Consider the following 19635-nt stretch of genomic DNA (forward strand, 5'->3'; position numbering starts at 1 on the left):
AGAGCCAGCAAGTCCTGATGCTAATGCTGGTGTTCAGTAGCCAGTCTGGTAACAAGGTTTAGGTGAGTCCCATTGTGTAAAAATGGGACAACTAAGATGCTGAATGTTTGAGTTAAATAAGAAAACTGATATAACAGTTGACACTTGTCAAACTACTGTGTTTATTTACATTTTTTTAAACAGCTTGCTTTCCCCTCCTGCTGTGGACAGTTCAGATGCCACCGGAGGCAGCTGTGGTGCAAGGAGGTGGGAAGCAAGGGGTGACAGGCTATAGCACTTAAGATATTTGGGCATGATGTGACTGAAAGAGAAAGAACTCTTCGGTCTGTTGAGCTGCACAGCAAGGAGACTGCAGTACCATTCTTCCTCTGGCTCTGGCCATATCTATGCTTGGGATGTTTGGGCACAATACAGCTAGAAAGATGCTGACCACACAGAGGGGCACCAGCCACTGAAACAGTCAGAGGCTGGAAGGTGTACTTGGAAAGATGCCAGGTGTACAGAAGGGAGCTTAAGGAGAGAGGAGGTTAGATGTCTCCTGACATCAGTGGATCTTCACTCCCCTCTCTGAGACAGGGAGCAGCATTTTTTGAGGAGCAGCCAGAAGCAGAAGTACTGAAATTTGGGAAGAGACTCAGAAGGAATGGCATGCCTTTCAAGCCTGCCAGAACCATTTCCCCATGAAAGAAGAAAGCTTTCTGGTCTAGGATCATTTATTTAAACAGTCATTATGAAGTGCACAGCAGGAACCTATTTCACATAAAACAAAAATTCTGGTTAAGTTGCTTGATCTTTGCTGCCTCTACCCTGAGATGCTCAACTGGGGCTGGGTTAATAACCAGTGTACATAGCTGGGGATCAGAGCATGGTCTTGGAAAACATTTGGTACTTGAAGAAAAGCACTGTGCTCAAGTCTGTCCTTTTTTAGGTAAACACTTTAATTTAGCCGTATACTTCAGTTACGATGACCTCAGTATTTTGAGGTAAATATATACTTGGGAGTTTTCCTGAGCAGGGCTGATTTCTTTTGCATGAAGATCCAGGGAGAAATATCTTAACAAGCATTAGGCAGGCCATACAGCCACCAAAGCTAGATTTGCATTGGGAGAAATACTAAGCAGTAACCTCATCTGGGTTATTAATTAGTAATTAATTTTGGAAAGACATAATCTACTAATTGTTTTTGTACTCCTACTCCTGTGATGAGTTTGGGAGAGCCAGTCAAACTTCATACCTATAAGGACAAGTCTAGGGGACCTGCTTGCTGGTCTGTCACGTTGTATTAGGGGCCTCAGACACTGCTCTGATGAGTAATTTGTCTTCTCATGCAGTGCATGTGGTATGTTGTCCTGATGCATTAGTGAGGAATGAAACAGCACGACCACCCTCTCCAGCATGTGAAACAGCAAAGAACAGGTACCTGAAAGTACCCTGATTGACTTTCAGGTGCACTGACCCCTTTTTCATTTGAAAGTGCTGCCCCTCCTGCCCACCTCTGTGATGCTGTGCTTTGTATCTGTCCATACAGCCAGATGACCGTCCCATGCAAGGGGAGCCAGGAGTGTAATTTCTTGGTGGAAGTTTATGGTGTGCTTTGGTATATCCTGCCAGTGTTGTGCTGTGTGCTGGTACCTGTCCCTAGAGGAGGGTTAGAACTCTGCAGGTACATAGTGACCTGCAAACTTCAAGGCTTCATGCAAGGATGGAGACAAAAGGTTAGATTTGATTCACCCCAGGCTTGGAGCACCTGGACCTCAGCCATCAGCACTGTCATGTCATTTTCTCTCAGCATTAGAATTCACCTGTAGAAGAAAGGAGTACAAGGGAGTACTTTGGGATGGGGACGTAGTCTCAGCAAATGTGGCCAGAATAAATGGCTCCCACTGTGTCAGTGGGATCAAGGCTGAAGGAGAGTTTAGCCTGGCAGTAGAGGTGGCGGGATGGGAAGCAGTGCAGTCTTTCTGAGTCCCTCTCCTGGCTGCAGCTGCAATCAGCACTCTGTTTAGGGTAGTGCTTTCCATGAAAAGCAGTCTCTAGGTGAGAAGGCTGCCTTACAGCAGCTCCAGGCTATCATGCTTAGAATCATAGAATCATAGAATTGGCTGGGTTGGAAGGGACCTCAGAGATCATCAAGTCCAACCCTTGATCCACTAACGCTGCGGTTACCAGACCATGGCACTGAGTGCCACATCCAGTCTCTTTTTAAATATCTCCAGGGATGGAGAATCCACCACTTCCCGGGGCAGCCCATTCCAATGTCTGGTCACCCTCTCGGTAAAGAAATTCTTTCTAATATCCAACCTAGCTTAGCTGCTCCTGGGTGTTCTCCAGGCTCAAGCCCATGGAAAATACCCACTGCTGTTTTTCTTTTAATGCCACAGCCTGGAAGAACAGAGTCCAGGAGGTGCTGTGGCTGCCTGGCAAGCATGCCTGAGGGGGCTGCCAGGTGTCCAGTTCTTTTGTATGATACTGGTTTATCTGGGCAGGAATCCCTTCCTGACTTCATCTTCAGCAGCCCTTGTTGCACAGTATTTCTTGTGCTCCATGTTGCTTCTGGGGTAACCCTCAAGCCATCTCCTTCATTTCAAGTAGGATTTCAGTGGCCTGAGCAGGTGTGAGCACCATGACTTCGGGTATGTGGACAAGAGGAACCTAGGTTACCAACTCCAAGGCTGTAGTGGACTTTCATGCCTTGATATTTGCTCTTCTGGAGCTGTCCTCCATGTATAAACAGTGACTCAGAGTGGCTTTGCCCAGCTGAAGTACTGTTTGTTTATTTGTCCTAACATTGAGATAGAGTCTGGATGACACAAGGTTTGCACTGCTGCGTCTTACTGAAAATTCTGTCCCCTTCCCCAAGTCCAAGCTGCCGCTTTATCTCGCACACCTTTATCTCTGGATCTGGGAGCCAGGCTGCTTGCCTTGAAGTACCACTTCAGTGTTCCTGCTCTTGGCTGGACACTGTCATCTCTGTGCCCAGCACTCAGCTGGCACTTTTTTCCCTGTGTTCCCAAGCCAGGCCCAGCTCCTCTTGCCAAACCCCATAGGGTGGAGAGAGACCATTGAAAAGAAGAGCCCCGTCAGCATCTCTCAAGAGCTGGTGGCTGCCTGAGAGCCCAGTCTCCCCAGCCCCCTTGCATGTAAGTGACTCCTGGTTGCAGACCCCAGCCCTGGCGGTCAAAGGCAGGCAGAGCTGTCCTGAAGACTCAAAAAGAGGTGTTCAATCCGCACTCTCCCCAGCAAGTAAAGATTATTGGGGAGCTGTCTCTAGATTAGATCCGTCTGGCAGCATCAGAACAAACACCCTACAGAAGAGGAATTGAAACACCTTAGGGCATTGATGCCAAGCGAGGACCAGCTGTTCTCTCTCCAGCATAGATGCAGGGTTGGGGGCATGGATCATCTCAAGGCTTTGTTTTATGTCCATCTCACTCTGTTATGACCTCTGCTGTTAGCAGAAGCTCAAAATTGGTCTCTTGTAGCCTCTATCTCCCCTGTTGTGGAGTTCAGTAGCTGCTATGACAGTGTGTAAGGGGAACTATACGCCATAAATCCTCAAGGTTTTCCTAGCATCACAGTGTTTGGACATCCTTGTGCCCAAAGTTGCCCTGCTGCTCTTGGTTGTACTGAGTGCTGAGCTAGCCCTGTGCTAGCTAGTGTCCTGGTGCTGTTCCTTGGGTTGGAATGTGCTGCTGTTGTTGGGCCTCTGACTCCTGTCACAATTTCCCCAGCAGGTGCAGAGTACTTGTTCCTAGATGTTCTCCTGTAACTGTCCTGGTTGCTGGCCACATCCAGCCCTCTTACTGTGACAGCTCTTTGCTGGTGTCTGGTGTTGAGGAACAGTTGACTTCTCCTTCATCGCTGCCAAATCCCTTTTCAGCAGGGAGCTGTAAAGGGAGTTCAGTTCTACCTGCTGCAGGGTTGTGAGTGCATTTACCTTTGTTGCTTTGTGCTGTGGGTCCTTTGTAGACCAACCCTGCAGGGCAAGTCCTCCCTTGAGAGTGCTGTAAGAAAGGTAAGGAAAAGGTGAGAACATCCTTAGCCTGTAAAATGCAAACACTTGGAGCTGCAATCTGCTTGAGGACCTTTGGAAAGGTTCTGCCTTTGTTACAGCAATGGTATAGGTGCCAGGGTTTGGAGTGGATGTTTCTGTTGTGGGAGCAACAATGAGAGGCTTCTCCTGCTGAAGGTCATGCAGCATCCTGGCTGCTTGCTCCCCAGTGCCCACAAGGGAAGGAGTGTTCCCCTAGGTTTCCTTGTTTTACATCCCATGTGTCTTGTGCTGGGTGAGAGGACCAGGCTGGTGGGCCCTTCCCTCCTAGTGCCACTCTTACTCACGTTCTGTTGTGAAGGAGAGTTTTTCTGTGTGCTGCTAAGTATTATCTCCAGCGATGCTGCTCTAAGCAGCCCATGCTTGCCATTCTTCCTGAACTGATGCAAGGTTTCAAGTTTCATGGGTCTCTGTGGACCAATGGCTAAAAGCAGGGGCATGAAGCTTTTATGCAGTACCATACAAGAGAGATACTTCCCTATCCTGCGCATGCTGAATCTGGTGGTGGTGGTGGTGGTGTTTAGGGCAAGAGGACAGGGCAAGACAGAAGCTTACCCCCAATGACATCTGAGTATCCAACTTGCATGTGGCAGAATAAAGAGCAGGGATGCTCCCATGGCTGGCACTGTAGGGTATACTACCAGCCCCTGGTGAGGAACCAGCTGTGGAGCCTTGAGAGGTGGCTTGGACAACTCTGAGAGATGCTCTTTGCCACTGCTTGGTGACTTACATCACTAGATGGGTAGGAAGTGCCTGGTGGGCAGTGGTGAGCACACCATGTAGGTGATGATAAAATTCCCATGTCTGAGCGCTGTGCTACAATGAGTCTGCTGTCATGCAGAAGTGAGGAGGAGAAAATGGTCAACATGACCTTGAGAGGCTAACTCAAAAACCTGGTTTTATGAGACATGTATGCTTCACACAAGAGCAAAAGCGGGATGCAGGTGGGAATACCCAGTGTTTGACAACTTATGGGGGACAGATATGGGACATGAGGGAAGGAAAGTATAATAGTCCCCTATGCACAAGATGATTAAGATCAGAGATAAACAAGACACTCTTAAGATGAGGTGAGCTTACAGATAAACAAAGGAAAAAGGGATGAGAGGTTAGAGAGGTGCAAAGCTTCTGCTAAAAATGTGCACCTGTGCAAAACAGACAAGATGTCATTTGGTCATTTTAGAAACAAGAGAACAAGGAATAATTCAGAGTAAACAAGGGATCACCAGGGAGATTAGTCCATGATTTCAGCCAAGCCAGACATCTTACACCTGAACAGCTCTCCTTAACAGTGCTTAGAAACTGAAGTTATATTTCTGCAGTAAAACATAAATATTTTTCATATATACTATATACCTATAGATAGTCATTCACCTAAAGATTCAAGTAAGGGGGAGACAACTTGAGGCAGGCCCATTGATGTTTTGCAAGGGAAATGCAGAGCACATGCAAGTCACATAAGCACTGATAACAGACATACAGTGGATGACCAATAAGGCAGCCCTTGAGGAACAGCTCACGTGCAACTGGGATCCATAAACCTGAAGCTGAAAACCACTGGTGTTGAAAGATGCTGGAGTCTCCATCCTTTGGTTTTGTAAACGTCCATTGGTAACATTACTGTTTCTGGATGATAGAAGAGGAAGTCCTGTTTTCCGGACTCACTCCCAGCCAGGCTTTGGTTGCCATATGGCCACTGCTCTGCAGAATATACAGTGTGAAGTCCAGCACCTCATCAGTCTCACCACTCAATTTATTTATGTTGCGTTTGCTGCATCGCCACCAGCATATGCCTACAGGAAACAAGGGAAGCCAAACAGTAAGCAGTATTTCTTTATAAAGTACCATCTGGCAGACAAACTTGATTTCTTTCTGATAGATATACAGGCCAGGAGCTTGAAGGGGAAGTGTCAGGTAGATATATTTGGAACTGAAGTGTTTGATTTGGTGACTCATGAAATGTAACACTCAAAACTTAATGCAAATCAGGTTGGCCATGACTCTGATGTACAGACTGAGAGCTGATTGGTGTAGATAGGCTTGGGACTCCTCTTGATGGCAGAGGAGGAGAATGGACCCTTGCTGTAGATTAGGGCAGGGCTTATGGATGGGACCCTTGGAGTGTCCAGGTGCTGTCAAGAGGGGCTGGGTCCTCCTCAGTGATGCAGAAATGCTGAGTGCTGCGGCTGTGTTGCTTCCTTGTAGCCAGATGGAGGCAGTCTGGCAGCCTTGCTGGCAGCAGAGTCAGAGGATGGTGTTGTGTGGGTGCTGCTATTCCACCAAAGCTGCCTGGAATGGGAAGGGGACACCATCCATCTTTCCTCGATGACCAAGCAGGGATATTCCTTGCCCAGAAGCATCCAGTCAGAAGGGGTGTGAAATTGAGACAGGAGGGCAGCAAGATGTGACATGGGGGAAGAACATGGAGTGGGAGAGACCAAAGAGCCTTTAGTCTGAGGACAAATTAACCAGCCAAGATGAGAAGAGCATGAATCACATCACACCAGGGTTTTGAGCTATGGTACATCCCCTCTTGGCATGGTACATTATGTTCAGGGCACCATACAACCTCAAAGCACTACCAACAGATTGGAGGGAGTTCCTGTAAAAAGTGGCATAAACAAGACCTAGATGTCTGCAGTGAAATCTGTATTGCTTGGCAAGGCAGTTTCCAGTGGGCAAAGGCAGCATGAAGTGTTTTCCTGGTGCTCAGAGGCAAGGTTTTGTGATTGACTATCCCAGGTGATCTTGAAGAGGACAGTAATGAAATGGGCAGATTCCCTGACCTTCATGGGAGTTAGCACTCAAAATCTCTTATTGAAAATCATGGATGAGAAAATAGCCTCCAAGATGGAAGAGTCATGAATTTGTGGAAATCAAATGGTTTGGTTTCACCCGAAACTTGAAGATTTCCCTGATGCTGAAATTCTCCAGCTAGCGGAGTGGTTTTTCCCAGGGAAGAGACCCTGTTTCAAGCCTTTGGAACGCAAGAGCAGTCCAGTACTGAGCCCCAGGGGGTAAGCAGAGTCTCCCATTCAGGTTCACCTTCTAGCAATTTCAGGACAGAATGTCAGGAGGACATTCTCCTCCTCCTTCTGGGTGGAGGACCCATGCTTCCTTCCCATTTTGATCATGAAGTGAGCTGTGTAGGTCTTCATTGCCTTTAAGAGAAAGTCAGACCCAAGTTTCTCATGGGTTCGAAGGCTCTCTTCTGACAGTCTACTTCTGTTCCTGCCAGGCACTGTCCTAGTGCAAATGAGTCACTTATGTGGTCATCTGTGCTTACAGCTGTGCTGGGAGCAGGACCAGGGGGTCCTGAGCTGCCGCAGAGCAGTGCTATGAGCATCATGGGGGCAGTACCTGCTAACACTAGGGCTGGGAGCTGATACACGCTAGAAAAGTGTGATGCCCTTTGCTGGTAGATATTTGAGGCCTGATGCAAAGCCAGCTGCAAAGACTTTGGACCTAGGTCAAAAGTGCACTTAGTTTTTGCTTTGAAAAAGCTGAGGTAGTCGGATCGAAGCTTTGGAGTCCCCATGTCTGCTTGGCCAGCTCATGCAGACACTGAAACACACAGGGAGCTTTGCATGTTGACTGGGTGAGAGATGGAAAAGGAGGCAGAGAGATGCAGGGCTTTGGCAGGCCCTCCTCCTTCCTGGTGATACAGGACTGATCCCTATTGTATGCTCAGAGGTGCTTTGCCCAGACTTGTCTGAAATGTGCCGGTTGCACATTGGCTTCTTGATGCTTTTTCCCTTGGCCTGCAGATCATGTTCCTCCTCACTGCACCCTGCACGTCAGCACTTCTCCAGTCCTTAGCTGCCTGAAAGCCCCATGCCAGTGCTGCAGCATGCTCTGGAGCAGTTTTCCCACTGCTCTGTCTTCACCAAGAGTGCACTTTTCTTTGCTGCCGTACTCTAGGAAAGGCTTCCAGCTAATTTGCAGCACCTTTCTCCATCTCTCTCCTGAGGCTTTCCCCTTTTGGCACGCCAAGATCCTGTGCAGCTTGCAGAGAGCACTGCTGGCCTTCTCCATCACGGTGCAGGTAACCTATGTGGCTGTGTGGGGGGGTGAAAAGGCTCCCTCAGTCCTGGGTGCCAGCTGCTGCATGAAAGTCTCCAAGTACCCAGTGCAGGCAGGTCTGTGGTGCCCTGGTGGGCAGGACCTCTGGGCTCAGGTACCTTCTGTCACAAGGTGGATCATGCATGGTGATGCCAAGGGAACTTGGGAGACAGAGGACCCCAGAGGAGCAGATTTTCAAAGTGAAGGCGATGACCCCCCAACACCCTTTGGGGCTAGGAACCAAAATGCACCTCATCTGCTTGAATGTTGTGTCCTAGAGATTTTTTTGGGCTGTTTGGGATCTTTTGGGGGGTGTTTGTTTAGTTTTTTTAATCTGAAAATTTCTAGTCTTCTAACCCCAGACCTGTTAGTATCCTGCTGCCTGTCTCCATGCTTCCAAGCCTTTTGTGAGAATCTCATATTTCTATAAATGAATACATCTCTACCAGAGCACAATCTCACTGTTCTAATTAGAAATCAGGGTTATTAACCTTTACTGGTGAGAAAACAAATGAACATAGCTTGTGTGTTTACGTCATTCTGTTTGCAAGTGCAGGTATATGTTTTATTGATTTATATTTTTATGCAAGAGTTTCTCAGGCCACCTCCTCATATCTGGCTGACATCAGTGGTGTGACTGGAACAACTTGGTTAGACACATGCCCATGTTGGTCCATCTGTCTGCCTGTGGGCCAGCTATCCAGCTTCTGCATCACTCCTGCCTGAGTCCCAGCAGACTGCTTTCTCTTCCTTCTTTCCTCCTGGTTCCAGGGGTTTGGTAGAGGATACAAACACTGGCATGAGGGATGGGGGCTCCAGGATGCGCTGGAGAGGAGAATGGGAAATGCTCTGCTTGGGAGGGCTGGTGCTGCAGCAGAGTTCTGTGGGGGGCAGGCAGCATACTTAATGAGTACCTGCTGGTCCCCTGCCTTCCAAGAGCTCCTTAGGGCTCTGTTGCCTGTCACCCTCTGCCCAGACTGCAGGATAACTCTGTGAGCATCCTGATGTCTGTCTGAGCATCTCTTCATGTCTATCTTTTCAGGCTGCAAGGGCCAAGGCATGTCATCCCAGCATTCTCAGTTTCATGCTTCTTTCTCCTCTCTTTTGCCCTGCAATGGGCAGGTGTCAGCATGGAGACTTACTTGACTTCCACGTGGGTGCTCATCCAAGAGGAAAAGTACCAAGCTGTGCTGACCTGCAGGCCAAGGACAAAGGCAAGAAGGAGGAGGAGAGAGCCCCTGCCCTGCTGCATCTGCCAAGCCCTGGAGAGCAGCAGGTCCCAGGGCTGCATTTGTGCAGGGCTTAGCAGGCAGGAGCTGGCAGCTCTGTGCTGCTGGTGGGACGTGCTTTAGAGACTTCAGCTAGGAAGCAAGATGCCTCTGCTCCTGCTTTGTGGGGGTAGAAACATGGGGCAGTGTGGATACGTCAGTCCTGCTGGGGACATTGAGACTGTGATGCATAGCAAAAAGCAGGTTTCTCTGGGGGCAGTGACTGCTGTTCCTCCATCCCCCCTCCTTGCTGCTCAGGGAAGGAGATGGAGGCCAGTGATGCTTAATAAGTGCTGAAAATTATTTTTGGCTGGTCTTTCTGTGCTGTCCTTGCTATTTTGGAGAAGTCAGCAGTAAATGCCCAGGGTGCAGGAGGGGAAGGCTCCAGGGCTTGTGTAGGACCTGGTTTGATGTCCTGCTCTTACTGCTTCCTTGGCCCCACTGAGTGCTGTGATGGGAAGCCATGGAAACGGCTTTGGGTGCCTTGGGCTGGTTCCCACTGCTCCAGCTCTGACAATGACTTCCCACCAACACTTGGGGCCCTGGCTGTCTTGTGCTTATGTTAGCATTGTAGTCCAGGCAGAGCCCAGCTTGCTGTGTTCTACATCCCATGAGGAAAAAGAGTGCAAACTGAGTGTGAGGATGTGAGGTATTGCCAGGCAAGACCAAACAGCCTCCTGCTCAGCTGATAGGCTCCTGGGGAAGGCTTTCAGATGAAGGATGTTAAGTAGGTACTACTGATGGAGCCTTCAGAGGTGGTGAATGAGCTTTTCCTTAGTTGCCTAATTCATGTTGTAACCCCAGAAGCAGCTCAGCTTGGTGGGTCTCACCTGAAGTGATGTGATGGCAGGTCACCTCTAGCCTGCTGTGGGGGGAGCTGGAAGGGGGCAGAAGTGCCCAGGACATCCCAACGAGCTCTCCCAGCCTTCCCACACACCTGAAGCACCTCTGTTTCCATTGGAGCCCCTTCTTGTGCTCACCAGCTGGGTGGGAGGTTGCATACCCCAGGGATGGTGCTGACTGCTGCTGTGCCACCTGGCTGGGCTGATGAAAAGGCAATGTAGCCCTTGGTCATGTGCCACAGCTTTTCCTCTATGGGCTATTCTGGCCAGCTTGCTGGAGAGGCAAGGAAGGGTTCTACACATTTCATTCCAGTCCATCTTCTAGGCTTCAGAAAAGCAAGTGCATTTCTTGGTCCTGTCTCTGTGAAATGCGTCTCAAATTACCCATAGACTTGCAAGTTTGCCTTGATCATGTAATGGCGTTTATAAATGATAGTTATTGTAGGGTCATGGATAATGTGAGCATGTGAGCCTCATTTCTTTTGGAAAGATGACTAGAAAATGAGGCTATAAAACATGTAGGAATAAGGTGAGTAATTTGGTCTCTGGAAAGAAAAATTATACTTTCCTGATCTGTTGCAAGTCTTTCAGTACTTCAGTAAAATAATACATAATACTTGACCAGCCTGTGTGATCTGCTTGGATGTAAGGAAAAATTCCTCCCAAAACACTGTCAAGAAAACTCTCTGCTGGAGGACACTTAGAGACTCCTGGATCAAAAACTGACTAAGGGTCAACAAACAAAGCATGGGGACAATGAGCAATTTCAGTGTTATGAGCAGAGAGGTCCTTTGCTATTAATGACCCAGAAAAGATGATGTGCAGCAAGGTACCTAAAATCTCCAGATACCCTGGAGTGGTTCAGATTTGTCAAGATGAAATGACTTTAAAGTGACTGTGTGAAGCTGTGTGAGGCAAGGAGCACCCACCCAGGTGTACTGGAAAGAATTATTTGTTCTGGGACATGGCTGGCTTCTAAATTACCACAACTACTCAGGGCGTATTTGCAGGCCAGTTAGCAAGATGCTTTTCCTCAATATGCAAGGATGCCTTTGGAGAAGTAAATCATGCTCAGCTGCACAAGCTGTAGTGCAAGGAGAGATGCTGAGAGCATCAGGATTCTGTTCTGGCAGTTCAAGGTCATTTTTCTACCCAGGATATCATATGTGGTTCCAGTCACCTTTCTGTAGGATCAAAAAAAGAGGATATACTGGGAATGTGTGATTAGAACTGGAAGACGTCTCATATCATGGGAAGGAGAGGGCACTTTTAACAGTAGTGAGCTTAGTAAGTCTGGAAAAAGCAAGGACTTTTGTTCTTTGCATTTTCTCCCTATGCAGGGAGAACTGAAGGCTATGAAATTTTGGTGGGATCGTAGATTTTTTATTCAACATCTGGAACTTGTTGCTGCAAGGTACCATTTACAACCTAAAGGTTTACAAGATTGCAAAAATAAGGAATGAGAGGTGTTTCTCTTTGCAGTGACTCCATCTAGGTTGGCACTTGGGAGGTAAAAACAGAGGGGTATAACCATTCACACTCCAGAGTGTGTGACTTGCCTTTGGTGAGTCTCATCCCATCATTTCTTCACATCTCTCCCCTGGAGCTTCCAAGTTTCTTGTAAATTCAGCCAGAGTAAATTGATCTGCCTTGTACCCAGCTGGTTCCAAACTCTAACCTCATGGCTTCACTTTTTTCTCATACTTTTCTACTCTTTTTTTGTGTGTGCTTGTGGCAGCCCTGCTTCAGTTCCGTACCTGTACCTGTGAATATCTCTTCAGAGGCTGCCTGGAGCCTTTTCCAATTTGGCTGACTCCCCTCAATGCTTGGACCCAGAGGTTTTGCTCATGGTGCCCTTTGTACTTGGTGCTTCAGCTGGCTTGCAGCTGTGCATCCAAATCAGCTGAGCCAGGAGGGGTCACTTTGAAGCTGAGCTCTCTAGGACACTGCAGCGAATGGTTTGGTGGTCACTGTCCAGCACTATTTGTGCTGCCATGCTGATAAATCTCTGCAGCCATGTGAGAGATCAGGATGTACACCTGAGCTGGAGGGAAACACCCTGTGGCCAGTCTGCTAATGTCACCATCCAACATGGAGCTAGAAGGGCAGGTCTGGTGGCTGGGGTTATCTCTTGGACAAGAGGCTCGAATCATTACAGGGCAGTGGCAGTGGCTTTCCTTGTGCTTTGGGCAGGTGGCTGCTCTTCATCCAGCCTACCAGGATGGCATTTCTGGGCTTGGGTAAGCAGTTCCTGAGCATTGCCCAGCTGTGATGCTGTGCCAGCCAGCACTTTGGCATGGTTTGGAGTAGTAGTGAAGGATTTGGGGTGGCTGGTGGGGCAGGGTAAGAGATACACTTCAAAGACTGACAGTCTGTGAAGATTTTCCATCTGTTATCGCTTTCTTCTGCAACCAATGGGTTTTTCTGCCCCTGTTCTACAAAGCAGTTGTGTTCCTGATGTCAGTTTGTTGTTTCTAGACCATTCTAGTGATGCTAGTTGCATTTACCCATTGCTAGCATGGTCTTCTCTGTGTTTCCCATGGAGCTGCTCTGCCTGAGCTGAGGATGTCCCCACCTCCAAGCAGTGCTGCTGAACTGACCCAACCCAAGCTGCTGGTGCTGTAGCAATGTCAAGAGGGCACTGAAAGAAATAAAATATTTGACAAGTTAAATAGTAGACCCTTCCCTCTGTGTGATTGCATCTGAATGCATCCAAGTCAGGGGAAATTAAAAACACAAGTGTGGGGTGGGTGTAACTAGCCCCTGATGGGTGCCCTGGGAGCTGAGGTCTGCAGTGTGCAGAGGGTGGTGATTCAGGCTTATAAGGCTACTGGCACATAGCCAGGCAAAGGAAACTGTGGAATCATGATGCAGCAGCTGTCCCATAGCAGTTTGTTTCCATCATCCAGATGTGACTCCATGTCCCAACACCCTCACTCTTGTTCTTTCCTGTACCTATTTTTGTCCCTGTTGAGACACCATGTCCTCGGGAAGAGGTGCAGTTGGTGAGAAAGAGGTGCACCTAAGCGCCATCAAAGTGGGGGAACAAGGGAGGGAGCTCCAGTACCGTGTGTGGTGGAATCAAAGCTGCTAAAGCACCAGGGCTCTTCCAGCACCCCACCAAACTCAGCAGGGTTCTCCATGTGACCTTGTCTCTGGACAGTGGTTCCAAGGGAAATCCTTTAGTGCAAAGGAGTCTGAGTTGGCAAGCAAAGTTGAGTCCTGATTCCAACAGGGAATATTCTGTTGTCCAGCTGGTGTGTGCCTAACCAAGCTTTTTTCTCCCCAGGGAAGACGATGAAGCTGTAGAGATGCTTCCCTACGTGATCGCCACCCTGGGCTCAGCAGGGGCTGCCTGCAAAACCTCCACATGCAACAACAGCACCAAGGACTACTGCTACAGTGCCCGCATCCGCAGCACTGTGCTGCAGGGGCTGCCCTTTGGTGGGGTGCCCACCGTCCTAGCCCTTGACTTTATGTGCTTTCTCGTAAGTCTATCTATTTCTTCAACAACTTCTTCCCTAATTAGCTGTGAAGGGATGTATGTGGTCATGTGATTAGAGTTAAGGGTAGCAGATACCATCCCTGACTTTGCTGCTGGTTGACTTTATGACCCTGATCATGTCCCTTAGCCACTGTGGGCTTAGCCCCTATTGACATAATTCAAATACCGCCACACCAACCCTGTGAAAGGATGTTGCAAATTTTTGTTTGTGAGTCAGCTTAGGTCAGTCTTGCATCCCAAAACTCCTGTTTATGATGCCAAGTCCCTGCAGCTTTATCCACCCAAAGGCTTTGTTCATTCCTCCTTAGGACCACAAATGCTGTAGCCATAATCTCAGTTCTTTGGGGGCCTTTTGATCCTGTGGCTAACTTAGCTATTGTGTGTTGCATCCTGGACCTCTGCCTCCCACAGCCATCCAGAGAGTCTGATTTTAACAGCCCTGAGTAATTTTTGCTGTCCAATGGCCTCAGTGCACTGTTGGGCAGCCCTGTCCCTTCCTACCACCCTGTGGCTCTGCACACAGAGGACAAGGACAGAGCTAGGGCAATGCCTCGTCTCATAGCCCTCCCTTTGCTCTTTTCCAGGCACTGTTGTTTGTCTTTTCAATTTTGCGTAAAGTTGCCTGGGACTACGGACGCCTGGCCCTGGTGACTGATGCTGACAGGTAAGCATGGGAGAGGAAAACAAAGGTGCAAGGGGTACCCTTCTTTGCTGTGGGGCAGAAGGGACAAATCCCCTTGCATGTGCCAGAGGCAGCTGGGGAAGAGAGGCAAGCATGCCAGTTGGATCCTCTGACCTCCAAGAGCAGGAAAAATCCCTGTTTACCAGCTTTTCTGTTACAGCATTCTTCTTCGAACGCAGGAAATGGTCCCCACCGTATCACTTATGGTTCCTACAGTGATAGAGGTGTGCTGGGGCCCTTACAGAGGAACAGCAGAAAGAGGGTAGGGAGGAAAGAGGAAAAGAGGTCACGGGAAGGGTGAGGGCTGACACAGTAAGGCTTTGTTAAGCCTCTGGAGGTGTCTTTGTGACTCTGCTGAGTGTAGTTATCATTACAAGTGCTTAAAAGTGTTGTGTTTCCATGTGGGAGACTTCTCATTCACCAAGCTCAGGCAGGGAAGGCACCAGGAAGGGATGGATGGCTGGGACACCTGGCCAGGATTGTGAGAGTGCAGTGCATGTGAGCACAGGAAGGGGTGAAGCAGGGACCTGCACTGACAGTTAAGAGAGCACTTGTGGCCAGGGTAAATGTGGAGCTCACCCTCACTAGTTTGTTCACCAGATGAAAGGCACAGGCCACCAGGCACTTCTGGTTTGGCAAGGGGCACAGAGAAGGAGCAAATGAATTGCTGGCTCACCCCCTCCCATCCTCCTTGCTGAAGCAAGCAGGAGATGGAGAAGCAATAGGTGCCAAGTGTTCACTGTTGTGCCAGTGTGACTTTAGCTCACATCCCAAGTGCTGACAAGTTGATCTGGGTATGGATCCTTCCTGTCCAATGCAGTTATGGACTTCTGTGTCTGTCAGCAAAAGCCATGGCTCACTGGGGATGGCAGTTCCACAGCAGAGATGCTGTTGTCATGTTTGCTGTCAGCAGCAGGAAGAACAATTATTTTCTCCCAGCACATAACAAGAAACTCTTTTTGATTAAGCTAGAGGGGTTCTGCAGGTAGTTCACACCTCTCCAGGGGTTGTTTGCTGTGCCTGTGGTGCTTCATGCTTTTGATGCTTTTGCTGGAGGCCAAGTTTGGCTTCTGAAGGCTGGATGTCATAGGTTCTTCCCCTTAATCAGTTCCACAACCTCATTGTTCCCAAAAGCTTATATGGGGCTGAGCTCCAGCCTTTTTCATTCCTTTGATAATACAGATTCAAGCAAGCTGCTTTTGAGCTCTCCCTCCACAACAGTAGAAAGAGTGAGAGTTGTTTTCTTCCAGCACCAAATCAGGAACTCTCCTGGTTTAGATAAGTGGTCCTGGATAGCATTAGATAAGCAGCTGTGTCCCTTTGGCTTCCCTGCCCCTCCTTTCCTGGCCTGGCTGGAGAATATCATCAGTGCAAGGGCCCTGAGGGAAAGCAAGAAGGGAACAGCTGGATGAGACCTCAGTGGGAAAGGGCAGGAGCTCCTCAGGGTGAAGTGGCTACCCAGCCACTGTCTGGCAGACACAGGGGCTGCACTGCTCTGGCCTTGAGGGGGGAGAAAGGACTGACCCTTCTCAGAGGTGATGCTTCAGCACCTAGGGTGCAAGGGAGCAATAGCCAGAAAGGCAGAAGGTGTGCCAGTTATTTGGAGAGGAAGAGCTGGTAAGCTCGGGATAGGGAACAGAATGGCTGTGGATCACTCGGAATGGTATCCCATGGAGGAATCCCTGCTGCTTGGCCCATCTGCAGGGCAGGTGTGAGTTTGTTGGCTACCGGATTGGGGAGGAGAGGCATGAAAGGGGAGCTCAGCTAGCAGCTGGGTAGTGTTGGCAGACTGTCCTGCATGTCCCAGAGGAGCTCCCTGGGACACCTGATGTGGAGCCAGGCCACCTTGCCAGTAAAGCAAACTTCCCTTTAGCTGGCAGCAAAACGCTCTGCCTCGGATAGCCGGGGGTCTGGGTTGTGGTTTGGGGCAGCACTAGGCTATGGAAGGAAGGTCTTCTCCAGCCTGACCATTGGCAGGTTTCTCTTCCTCAGGATGGTGTGGAGCCCTACCAATTCATAGGTCCAAGTGTGTAGGTCCTTGCAACAGAGAAGACCCAGCTCCTGCTCCTGTGGTTATAACCTCTCCCTTTCTGTTTCTATGCCCCCAGGCGCCGACGCTGGCAGACGGAGCGAGAGGAGCGGGAATAGTATGTCCTTTTTTCAGGGTCTTGTTTCTTCTCATTCTTGATTGTGCGTTCTCTCCTTTTCTCTTGCAGTCTTGCTTCTGAACTAATCTAAGTGGCTTGGAGTTTGGGCTTGGATTTGTGTCTCTCAGTAGATTTGTGATCTCTTTCCCTTCCCTTTGTGTCAGCTGCTGCCACAGATGTATGCACCTTCATTTTCCCCTAGCCCTTAAACATTCCCTGAGTGCATCAGTGCCAAGTAGCACACAGGTAAAGGGTCATGTATCCCGCTCTATCTGCCTGTGTCCAGCTATCCTGCTTTACAATGGAGAAAATAATCCTGGGTGCCTGAGCCCACAGCATGCTCAGGTGACACAGGGGCATGCTCCTTTGCCTACTCCCTCATGTGTCAGGGCACCACGAGGGCTCCTCCCATGCCAGCTGCAAGGGCAGGCAAGTGCATGGAGAGGATATGGCAGACAGTTGCAAGACTTCTTTCTTTTTTTCCCTTAACTCTGTGAAGCTGCCAGGACCAGGGCAAAAGTTGACCCTTATCCCTTGCCACCTACTCCCAGCAGGCAGTATGCCCAGCAAGGCAGCACCTTTGTCTTTTCTCTCTTCCCCTGCAGAGGCAAACTTCCTGCCTCAGCACTGCCGAGAGCATCCTCCAGCACCTTGGCCCGGCATTGCCCATTAACCACTGCCACGGAGCCTTCCTCCTCTTTCTTTTTTCTTGCTGTTTCTAATCTTAAGAGCAAACCCCAGGCCTTGCTGCATGGATGGTTGGTTTACACTGCAGAGGAGCTGATCAGCCTGCAGTGCAGACCCTGCGATGGTCACTCCAGCTAGGCTAATGCATGTTTGAGGTTGGAGCCTTGCTACTGCCTTGCAATAGTACAGGGATGCTCCTGTTTTTGTGATAGCAATTTGTGCCCAAAAGAGCAGAGTAATTGGAGCTGTGAAAACAGAGGTGGTGCTAGTTGTGGTATGTGGAGAGGGGACACCTCAGTCATACTTGAGTGCTTCACTAGTGGTTGGATCTGCTTCAGGCATGTTGGTAAGTAAGGCAGAGGTAGCAGAGCCATCATGCTTTCAGGTTTTTCAGGTGGGCCACCTCACACGTGCTTGTCTCTCTCCTAGGGGGTGCTTATTCCTGTTCTTATGCTGAAGCTCTCTGCTGGCATCAACCCCTTGAAACCTACTGCTTGACCTGGGACAGTGTTAGTAGCCCAAAACTTGAAAAACCCTGTGGGGCTCAGGAAGGAAATTGTCCTGGCTGTGCTGCTCAAAGGCTGATGGCACATTCCCATCCCAGCTGTTCTCTGCTGAGGTGCAGTGGCAAGTGGTGGGTTAGGGACATGCCAGCTGGTGCTCCCAGCCCTTGCATGTACTTGCATTGCTCCTGGTGCAGGAGAACATCCTTCTCTAACATCTCTTTGCAGTAGCCATTGGCACTCTTAATCAGTGACTCTGCCCTGGGAGATCATGGCAACCTACTTGCACCTCTGTGTGTAAGGGTGGTGGTCACAGAGCCCTGCAAGGCTTGCTGCTTGCACAGCCACCTTTGCAGAGCCCTGCAAGGCTTGCTGCTTGCACATCCACCTCCTGCCTTGCTCTGCAGCAAGCCCATTCTGCAGCATGCCTGCCTCCCCTCCTGCAACCTGCCATTCCCTTGGCCTGAGGATACCCATACCTTGAACCTCATCCTTCTCCCTCCCTGGCAGGAGAGCACCAAACCTGGGGCAGTGGAGAAGGCCTTTAGGGTCCCATACTTAATCTTCTTGCAGCTTAGGATCACCTTCTCTCCCCCTGCTTCCTTTGTTAGTGCCTTGCTTGAAAAAGTCTCCTGCTAGGTGCAGGTACCATTGTAACTCTCTCTAGCTTCCCACCTTTGGCAAATTTTTTCCCCCCTCTACCTTCTCAGCACTAAGGTCACCCTGATTATCAACTCTGCATCCTGCTGAATGGAACTGAATTAGCCTGATCATCATCTAACATGGCACTCAGTTGTCCCCTCCAGTGCTGCTTTGCTCTGCCTTCTGCTTTTCCAGTACTGGGAAGCCAGAAAGCCCACTGTGCCGTTGTGCTGAGATCTCCTCAGAGAGCTCCTCAGACAGCAGAAATTCACCCTCAGCAAGGCCTCTGTGATTTTAAAGGGCTAAGGGCCTGAGAGCCTGATGGAAGCCAGCTCTGTGCCTCCAGCAGAGCAGAATGTTGGGCTGCTCAGTCTCAAGGCTACATGCCATGTCTGATCTATTCTCCTGTTGTCCCAGGACCTTCAGCTAATCGCCTTTCCCCTCTCTCTGTTACTTCCAGCGAGGGACTTAGCAGGTGCTGCTCTGCTCTGAAGAGGGGCCATGTATATGTCCCATGCTCTTCCTTCCGGCAGAGTCATGGGTGTCTTCACTTGTTATCCTTCCCATCGTGTCATCTACCTCTAGTCTCTCAGCTGCCTCGTGTCTGTCAGATCCTCCTTGAGCCTGTACTGGCTACAGGGAAAACAAGTTTTCATCTGGTTTTTTTGTTTGTTTGTTTTTGGCCTTCAGATCAGCCATCCTTCTTGCACCTCCAAAGTCTTAACCTCCTGTTGTCATCTTGCAAGTGCTATTTAATGTAGGTCTCTGGACCACTTTCTTTTCTTCTTTGCCATCTCCCCTCTGCCTCCATTCCTAGTGGGGACTGTTGTCTGCTTTGGGTGATTTTGCTGCAGGTTCTTCATCTAGGTCTGTGCCTGGAGTAAACCAGTCTGGGATATTCAGCTCTCTTGATTTCCTGTCCTTTAGCCTGTCTTCATTCACTTCTAGCTGCCTGCCCTGCTCCTGCTGGAAGGACTTCCAGGCAGGAGGCCCTGCTGAGGCTGTGGAGCAGGCTGGGCTGAGCATGGCTCTAGGCAGCACTGTTGTTGGGGCTCAGCTGCATTCAGTCTTCTAAAGCACTAAGTGTGGGGAGGATGTGTGTAGCAAGAATATGGCCCACCAGACTCCCAGCCTTCCTCTTCCCTGAGTCAAGTGAGTCCCTCCAGGATGGGCTGCTGCCAAGGGCTCTCCAGACAGCAGAGCACCAGGCAGCTGCACCAGAGCCAGAGGGGCTGTGGTACCCACT

At 49.5% G+C, this 19635-nt stretch overlaps 1 protein-coding gene across 7 annotated transcripts in view; it reads left to right on the forward strand.

Moving 5' to 3' along the window:
• TMEM63B (transmembrane protein 63B) overlaps positions 1 to 19635 on the forward strand; it is a 46330-nt gene that overhangs the window by 14858 nt on the left and 11837 nt on the right. For 4 of the 7 annotated variants that reach the window (XM_071739303.1, XM_071739307.1, XM_071739304.1 and 1 more), the window contains 3 exons: positions 13513 to 13711; positions 14313 to 14392; positions 16519 to 16557. In XM_071739303.1, coding sequence (XP_071595404.1) covers positions 13535 to 13711; positions 14313 to 14392; positions 16519 to 16557 — 296 coding nt within the window. In that variant the 5' untranslated portion in view covers positions 13513 to 13534. Of the gene's footprint in view, positions 1 to 13512; positions 13712 to 14312; positions 14393 to 16518; positions 16558 to 19635 lie in introns of those variants that run through there. The other 3 variants (XM_071739306.1, XM_071739309.1, XM_071739308.1) reach the window with 1 other exon arrangement.

The sequence above is a fragment of the Heliangelus exortis genome, chromosome 3 (assembly GCF_036169615.1).
Source record: "Heliangelus exortis chromosome 3, bHelExo1.hap1, whole genome shotgun sequence".
Classification (NCBI taxonomy): Eukaryota; Metazoa; Chordata; class Aves; order Apodiformes; family Trochilidae; genus Heliangelus; species Heliangelus exortis.